The sequence below is a fragment of the Pelodiscus sinensis genome, chromosome 6 (assembly GCF_049634645.1).
Source record: "Pelodiscus sinensis isolate JC-2024 chromosome 6, ASM4963464v1, whole genome shotgun sequence".
NCBI classification, from domain to species: Eukaryota; Metazoa; Chordata; order Testudines; family Trionychidae; genus Pelodiscus; species Pelodiscus sinensis.
This window is the reverse complement of record NC_134716.1, coordinates 17,954,886-17,964,149: the sequence shown is the minus strand read 5'-3', so window position 1 is coordinate 17,964,149 and position 9,264 is coordinate 17,954,886. Positions and strand designations below refer to the sequence as shown.

Genomic DNA, 9,264 nt, shown 5'->3' with positions numbered 1-9,264 from the left:
AGCTCTGTGCTATTGCTGCTACCCCAGGGAGCTGACAGCCTGAGCCCTGCTGTGAGCCTCCTGGGGTAGCAGCAAGGTGGGGGATTGGCAGAAGAATGGTGAGGAAGGACAGCCTGAATCCAAATAGCAGGGCTCTGACTTTCCCCTTTACTTTTACCTCCCAGGCTTCTGCAAGGGCACCAGTTACCTGGAGCTGACAGCCAGAGCTCTTGAAAAGAAAAGAAAAGAAAAATCTCAGTTGACAGGCCTACCCCCTAGTTTGAGACCCCCCCCCCCCGAACAGATAATTTGGTGGTCCCTTCTAGTATGAAACTCTATGACTAAGGTGGAATCCTTTTATCTCCTCCAGCAGAAGAGGACCACCCCCATCCCAAATGAGTGGTGGTCCCAAATTTTCAGGTTCAATGCTACCAAAGCATAAACTGGGGCTGAGGTGTTTGCAGAACTAATCCCAGAGTCAGGCTGGAAGGCGGTGGAAGTGCTTGGGAGAGGGAGGCGTTTGCAGACAGCTTGCTTAGCATTTACCAAGCTGGGACAGAATCCTAGGGCTGGAAGAGACCTCAGGAGGTCATCACCTCCAGCCCCCTGCCCAAGGCAGGACCGATCCCAACTAAATCAACCCAGCCAGGGCTTTGTCAAGCCGAGACTTAAACACCTCTAGGGAGTCATTCCAGTGCTTCACCACCCTCCTAGTGAAACAGTTTTTCCTAGTATCCACCCTCGACCTCTCTCACTGTAACTTGAGACCATTGAACCCCAGCCTCTCGCTCTTCACTCAGCAGGCAAAGGAGGGGTGCGCTGGGCAGCGGGGGCCTTGCCACACGGTCAGCACCCCCAGCTTCTCCCCAGGAGGAGGCTGTCCCCTTGCAAGGGGCGTGGCGTGGCGCTGCGTCCTGGGCTCCACCCGGGAGAGACGCTTGAACTGCCCCCCTGGAGGCGAGAGCCGGCGGGCGGGCGGCTGCTGTCCCGAGCGAGAGCTGCTGGAGGCTGTGTGGTGACCCGGCTCCTCTCTTCCTCGCTACCGGCATGGAGCCTGGCAGCGCCCCTCAGCCGCCCCAGGGGCTGCCTCCCGCCGCCACGCAGCCCCCAGCGGCCGCCCTCCCCCGCCCGCCCAGCCTCCTTTGGCGAGCCGCTGGGGGGCCACGGCGCGGCGCCTGCTCCCTGCGGGCCCCCAAGTGCGCCCGCTGCCGCAACCACGGCGAGCTGTGCGCGCTCAAGGGCCACAAGCGCGTCTGCCGCTGGCGCGCCTGTGCCTGCGCCCAGTGCGCGCTCATCGCCGAGCGCCAGCGGGTCATGGCCGCGCAGGTGGCGCTGCGCCGGCAGCAGGACAGCGAGGCCCGGGGGCCCCCGCGGCGCCTGCCAGCCCCCCGTGGAGAGGCGGCGCGGAGCCTGGCGGCCGGCGGGCTGGCGTGCGGGGCCGGGAGCCGGGCGCTCCAGCCGGGGCGGAGAGGTGCGTGCGGGGCCGGGCAAGCGCGTGGGGAGGGAAGGGAGCCCCAGCCGCGCCGGGAGCTGCCCCTTCCGCGTCAGTGGGGCCGCGCTGCCCCGTGCGGGGTGTGCGCGCTGGAGCAGGTTGAGCCGAGGGAGCGCGGGGGGACCGCGGCGTCCCTAGGGATGCGGGGAAGGACGCTGCTGCGATGCGGCGTCCTGTTCCCCTAAGAACTCGCTGGGCTGCTCCCCCTAGGCTCCCGAATAAGAACCTTATTTTCAGTGCAGCCCAGCTAGTCCTAGCCTCCGTCCTGAGCGGAGCTCTTAAAATCTAGCCAGTGCTGCATGTTGTACCAGCGCGGTATGTGTCTGCCATGGATCACATTGTGCATAAGTATATGGCAGTGACTTGCATATTGTGCATGCATGATATGCACAGCATATAAATCTATTCATGCTTTGTATTAACTATTCAATATCTATTCCATATGCATATTTCATTTAGGAAGTGTATGCACACATATAATAACATGCAATACAATATGCTGTAAAAGAGCCAATTTCATGTTAGTGTATTGGTAAATTACAGATTATCTCAGCACTACATGGCCCCAGTCTTTATGCATATGTTTAAGTCTATGCACATGAGTAATCTCTTACTGATAACTGTGATAATTCAAATAAGTAAAGTGATTAAGTATTTTGGGAGATCATAGTGTTTATTTTTGCACATATAACTTTATATGAATGTGAAATGTGCAGTGTTATGCATAATACTCTGTACCATATTTAATATTGCATATTAAATATAATTAGCACTATGTTATCTGAGTAATATATAATGGAGTTTTTACAAATAATAGGAAAAAACCATTTGAGATGTAAGAAACTATTTTTTAAAGTTTGAGAGTATGTTGTTTATGAAGTTAGTATCATGATGCCACAAAGCTGTGAATGACTTTTTTGCTTTTAGGCATAACTGTGGCTTCTGCTGATTTTTTTTTCATTTTTGTTAAAATGTCTCTTGCAAAATCTTATGTGAGGTGAAGTCCATTTAAACTACACTGCACAACAGTGAGTTAGGGTGGCAGCTTCAGCTCTCTAATACTCACTTTTGGCAATAGATATGATACACAAGAAAGTTTACTGAAAAACCATTTGGGTATTTGATGAAACAAGCAACATAGCAAGGAATCTGAAATTTATACGAAAGCTAACCTTAACTGAGCTACACCTTATAGTTTGATACATCTTGAACATTACTGTTCCAAATTTGCTTCAGTGTATGAAGGATCATGCATGTATGGGAGATCATTTAGTAATCTTGATCTTGTAGAGGCTTAAGCACTGTGAGCCTGAACTTGCATAGCTGAAACCAGAGACAAAATTCTTACTGACTTTAGTAGGTGCAAAATTAGCCCTTGTTTCAAAATAAGTTTTAAGAATAATAACTCCTGAAATAACTATGTTGAAACAGTGTGTCACACTACAAATCCCCATTGACATATTGCAGATCTATATTGAAATAGCACGTCCACACTGATTGGAGCCTGAATCACATTTACGGTCCCCCAAGAAGCACTATGGGCAGGGCATCAGGACAGCTGTCACTTCCAGGAGCTGCTGCCTGAGGCTAGCTGATGCTTATGCTTAATGGAGATCCTCTTTACAGCTGTATCTCAGACCCTTCTCCATTACCTACCTCCTTGAGGGACAGCAAACTCACACTGCCTCCTCTGGTTGCCCTTGTGGATGCCACAGTACTTTCAGCATGGAGCCAGACCTGCTGCAAAACACTCGCCAGCTCTTAGACTTGCTGCTGCAACTCTTGCCGCAGTTTATGCAGGCTGCCATCGTGGCACTGCTTGAGGACAACGACCAGCCTGGAATGGGGGGGCTGCCTTACCCAGGCCTGTGTGCTCCTTATGTACCACATTCTCTCCCGGCCCCCCCCCCCCCGCCCACTCCCACCCCACTCCACACACATACCCATCACCCCCGCACACCATGCAGTGCCATTTCTGGTGACAGGAGACCGGTCTCAACTGGTGGGACCAGATCATCATGGAGCGGTGGGATGACCAGTGGTGGCTCCAGAACTTCCACATGTGGAAGGACACCTTCCTGGAACTTTGTGAGTGGCTTGCCCCTGCCCTCCATTCCCGCCATTCCTCTGCAGAAGCATTTCACCATCACTGTTTGGAAGCTCACTGTGCCAGGCAGCTACTGCTCGGTCAGGAACCAGTTTGGTGTGGGGGGATCGACCACCAGTACTGTGCTCATACAGGTATAACTTTCTTGCTATTGTCCCAGCAGGGTGGAGAAGCACTGCAATAGGTTCCCTAGGAAAGTGGGGAGGGTGGAATCTCCCTTCCTGGAGGTTTTTTCAGTCCCAGCCTCACAGGGTGTGTCTAGACTACAGAGTTTTGTCGACAAAAGTGGACTTTTGTCGACAAAACTATACCTGCGTCTACACTACCGCTGAGTTCTGTCGACATAACGTCGACAGAACTCAGCAGTTTTGTCGACCGCTATAAACCTCATTCTACGAGGCATAACGCCTTCTGTCGACAGAGTTTCTGTCGACAGAAGGTGTTATTGCATGTAAACTGTCCTTTGCGTCTACACTACCATGTCGACAAAGCAGCTTGCTTTGTCGACAGAACTGAATGTAGTGTAGACGCTCTTTGTCGACAGAAGTTTTGTCGACAGTATCTGTTGACAAAACTTCTGTCGACAAAAGCCTGTAGTCTAGACGTACCCACAGAGTCCTGCCAGAGATGGGGTACTTGGGGCTGTTCCTGTTGTGCGAAGGGGCTTGGGCTCGGGGAATTCCTGAGGGCTCTGGCAACCCTGTGATTCTATGCGTCTATCATTCTACAGGTGGTGAGGGCCATCAATGCCATCCTGCTGCACAGCCTTGTCACCCTGGGCAACGTGAACCCCATCGTCGCTGGCTTACCACCATGGGCTTCCCCAGCTGTGGTGGTGGCCTGCTGTGTCCTCCACAGCCTTTGCAAAAATATGGGGGAGACTTTTTTGCCAGGATGGGGCACAGAGGCCCAGCTTTTGAGCAGCCATGCAAGCCCCTCAGGTTGCTCTGCACATCCAGGAGGCCCTGAGTGAAGAGTTTCAGACCAGGCCTCTCCCCTCAGGCCTCTCCACAAGGGGGCTCTGCATAGACCCTGTGTGCCTTTCCCACTTCCCAATTCCCCTTCCTTGCAGACCAAATAAACCAGACTTCTGGTCTGAAACAATAAACTCTCTGATTTTTGTTTGGGGAAAACAAAACTGATAAACTCTCTGATTTTTGTTTAGTTGTGGTCACCTCTGCCGGCAGAGCTCATAGAGTTGGGAGGATGGTGCAGGAGGTGTTGTGTGCAAAGCAAGAAGGCTAGTTTATCCCTGGAGACAATGTGCATGAAACCTAGTCTTAATGTGTGAGCCGACACCAAAAGGTTTCAGTTTGATGATGGTGAATTGCTTCAAGGAAAGGCCATCTGGGGCCCAGGCAGTAGGCAATAACCTGCAGGGACATGGACATCCCAAGGGAACCTTGCTACCCCCGCACCCCAGGGCCTAGCAGGCATAGGAAGGTGCTGGCCAGGGCAGGAGACTGCAGGTGGGAGGGAAGTGGTGGGACAGCTCAGCTTCCCTCCGTGCCCCACACATGCCAGGTCTGACCGTGGCAGCATTCCACAGAGAAAGAAATTTCATCCCTGTCCACTGGGGAGAGGGGGGACAGTGTTGGGGGAGGTTGTGTGAGCGGCAGATACTGCTTGCCAGGAAGAGTGGTACTGGGGTCCCCTCCACTTCCTCCCGCTGGCAGGTTCCCCTGCAGGGGATCAGCATCCTCTGTCTTGCCACACTTAACTGGGAGTGGATACTGACCCAAGAGTGCAGGCGTGAGCCTCTGCTGTGTGTGGCATTGCTGTGTGTTTTCCTGACCCCAGTCTCCTTAGTTGTGGCTTGTCGTGTGAAGGTGTCCCACCACGGAGTCGGGAGTAAGGCAGGCCTGTGCAGGAACCTTGTGCGAAGGACCGACTGGTTCCTGTGTGGCAGCTTCATGGGGCTGTCTGCTCTAGAATGGTGCTCCATGTGTACCCACATGCACAGGCTACTGTGTGATTCCTAGGCTGAACAAGAAGCGTGCAGCCCCTTGCAGCCCACTGCCTGCTCCTGCGTGTAGATAGTGAAAGACTGAGAACTCACCTGATGGTCCTTCCCTTGCCTCATTCAAGGCCTGGGAAACATCCTGGGAGGTGGGTACCGGCTCCAGGGTAATGACTACCTCCTGGTTGGTGGGCATGCTGTCATTTCTGGCCTCCTCATCCTCCTCCACAGCCCCTCCCTCCTGGAAGCTGACGACAGGTATGTCCAGGCTGGAGACTACAACGTTGGGCAAGGAAGCAACCTGCTTCCCTCTCAGGATGCCATCTAGCTGGGGCATAAAAAGTGGCAGGGCTGGGGTGCTGCTCCTTGGTGTAGGCCTGCTGGAGCTCCTTGATATTGATTTGGACCTGGTCCAGAATGCAGCTGTGACCCCTCTGGACCAGGCTGGCAACCATCCGGCCTTAGACATCAGCATTTTGCCATCTGGTGCGGAGATCTTGGAGGTTTGATTGATCCCTCAAGACCTCTATGAAATCCTGGCTCTCCACATCAGTCGACGAGGGGTGCCCTCTTCTTCTGCTCCTGGCCAGGGGCTTCAGAGCTGGCTGCCAGTGTGCTTGCAACTGTGGGGGGCTTGGTGGGAGTGCTAGAGTCTGCCATGACAGCAGGGAAGGCTGGACAGGGTGCTGGTGTGTAGCACAGTGTGAGCAAGGTCTGCATCATGCCACAAGCACTTTCCCTTTTGCCTGCAGCTTTAAAGATTGTAGGGGAAGGGAAGTTGTAGAGTTTTGAGGGGTGGGGACAGACCGGCCACCTGGGCAGCTGTGAGAAGCCCTGGAGGCCAATTATTTTGAAATAATCACAGCTTCACTGTCCACACTCACCCTATTTTGAAATAGCAATTTCAAAATAGGCATTATTCCTCATGAAATGGGGGTTTATTATTTTGAAATAAGAAGCCTGTTATTTAAAAAAAAACTTCGAAGTAATAGGCTTGCTGTGTGGATGCTCACCTTGTTATTTTGAAATAACATGTGTTATTTCAAAATAACTCTATAGTGTAGACATCCCCTGAAAGTATATGTGGGGTGGTTGTTAACAGGATTGTGCAAATATGAAAACAAGTTCAGTATTTACATTATCCCTAATAGAATCCAGCCTGCTTTCTTAGCCCTGCACAGCCAACGGCTATTTCATCACTAAAGTGAGATTATATAACTGAATAAACAGGAGTCTGATGTTTTTTTATTGTACACCAGCATGGCTCCCTGGAAAGGAAAGGATTACCCAAAATAAAATGAGGTCAAGGATCTGTGGAATACAAAGGTGCAATTTTTTATGTAGTCATTTTTCAGTCTTCAGTCTTGATTATACTCTTCATTGCATTGAATATCAAAGGGTAAAACTGTGGCTCAGTTGAAGTCCTTGCCAATTGTATTGTTTAAATCAGTGGAACTCAGAGTTCTTCCTAGATCTTTACTTAGGAAATCAATGTGTGCTGTGTGGAAACTTTGGTAGCTAATTTATGAGGCTTGTGAAGGCTAGTTGGGGAGTTTTAGATTAAATTTATCTTTTTTATTTCCCAGAAGAGCATCTGCAGAAACGTGATTCATACTTCAGGGAGTTAGACGGTCCTGTAGTCCTAGCACCTCCTCTTCTGAGATATTCTGAGTCTGCAGAAGCTAGTGGAATCTGTAGAGTGAAGCCATCTGTCATGGAAATCTCAGAAAAGGAAGAAAATGTGCAATGTGCTAGTCTGAAGAAGCATTTGGAAGACATAGACAATTCAAGATCTTTCTCTTCTTCAGACATGGAATCAGGAGATGAAAGTGAATGGTCCGAGGAGTTTGCTGCCCCTGGTTCCAGTCCTCCTGCTGCTGCTTCACGACCAAGGGACCCACTTGGCATTCTCACCAAAGTCTTTCCTAGTCATAAACGAAGCAAGCTGGAGAGAATTCTGCAGTTTTGCAAAGGAGATGTCATCCAAGCCATTGAACAAATCTTGAATAGGAAAGAGAATAAACAGGATGTCCAAGACTTTGCAAGTCCATCAAGAGCTAGACATAGTGACTTACAGAGAGCCTCTAACAACTGTAGCTTCCCAGAATTAGGAGCTAGAGTGTTTGGCAACAAATCAGCTTTCTTCCCTCTTCACACCACTTTTACTTCATTTGGAGGTGAAACAAATATTTATGGCCTAAACCCTAGACTGGGGATTAGCCCTGTAAAACTGGCTTATTCTACCCCTGGAAGAGGTCTGCCTGGATTTATGTCACCCTACTTAACTCCTGGATTGATTCCAGCTTTGCCTTTTTGCCCAGCATTGGACTACTCTTTTTCAGGAGTGATCAAGGAAGCTTCTTACTTTCAGCATAAAGAATCAGTCACTGGCAGTGGAATTTACTCAAGTCTAAATAAAAAAAGCCAGTAGTGCAATTAGCATCTTCCCTTTCACATTGTACTTCCAAAATGTGCAGCTATGATGACATCTGAATCTAGCCTCAAAAGATGCTTTAATACCACAGTCAATTTCCACTTCCACTTCCTTTAAGAATTAGACTTCTCACATCTTTAGAACATAATTTTGTTTTATTTTAATGTAAAGTGGCTTGCAAAACTGAAATTTTCAAGCAAAAAAAGGAACACAGTTTTAAAGTATGTATTTTTCCATTCAGAGTAACTGCTGAGAAGAGTTGGTTTTAAAATCAGTGCTAATTTTTAAACAGATTTTATTATACATACATTTTATTTTAAATGGTCTTCAGATTGGGTTGTAAATGTAACAGTAACTAGGATATATTTGTTTTGTGAACAGGAATAGAATTGAGTTATGAAGAAAGTCCATTATAATATTCCTCTCCCTTTTTAAAAATAATCAACTTTGCATACTTATTTTTTTCATCAGTTTCTTGGGAAACTAAAGCCAAGATTTTAAAAAATAAGTCCTTAATGTTAAATTGATAAATCTGTAGTTAGGCACAGAAGTAAGGAGCATGGTTTTCAAAAGATCTTATTGAACAAAATAGGGGCTGCTGGGCATTTGACACTTTTGAAAATCAGGCTCTTCATTTAGATGTCAAAAGCTCTGATCCTAAAAAATATATGCACATACTTAACTTTACTTACTAAGAATATGTCATTGGTCAAATTGGAGATTTGAATGTCTGAAGATCAATCCTTTTGTATTACACTTAACAGAATCCTTATTTTGAGCTATATTTTGGATTTATTTTATTTTATTGTGGATTTTTTTCATTTATAAAATTCTTGTCAGATGATGATACAGGTGGTAAGGACAATTTTCTTTGTACATTTATTTTTAGTTTGAGTTGTATAGCTCTTGTAAATCTCATAGCTAAACTAATAGTCAAACCAAATGAGTGCCATCTCCTGGTCATTCTAGTTCATTGCAATTTGATGGTGATGTGAAAATAAAATTAATGTTTTGGATTATAAGGAATTATTCTTTAGCATTTACAAAAGTGAGAGATGTGTTTCTCTTACATAAACTGGTATTTTAAATTTTTCTTTAATGGTAACTTTGCAGGTGCTAGCAATCTTTAGCCACATATGGTTACAATCTAAGTTATTGTTGGATCAGAGCTATAGGACTGTAGAACTAAAAAGGGAATTTCTCTTAGTTGCATGTATCAACTAAAACAGAGACATGCTTGATGTCTAGAAATCATAACAAAAGTCTGGCTTTGGGCCTGATCATGGTCCGAT

The 9,264-nt window shown here is 47.9% G+C and overlaps 1 protein-coding gene across 1 annotated transcript; it reads left to right on the top strand.

Annotated features, from left to right (window-relative positions):
- The first annotated feature begins 786 nt into the window (after window positions 1-786).
- Window positions 787-8,988, top strand: DMRTA1 (DMRT like family A1). Its single transcript, XM_075931479.1, has 2 exons — window positions 787-1,450; window positions 7,125-8,988. The coding sequence occupies exons 1-2, from the start codon at window positions 1,027-1,029 to the stop codon at window positions 7,967-7,969; spliced, it is 1,269 nt and encodes a 422-aa protein (XP_075787594.1). The 5' UTR covers window positions 787-1,026; the 3' UTR covers window positions 7,970-8,988.
- The last annotated feature ends 276 nt before the right edge of the window (window positions 8,989-9,264 follow it).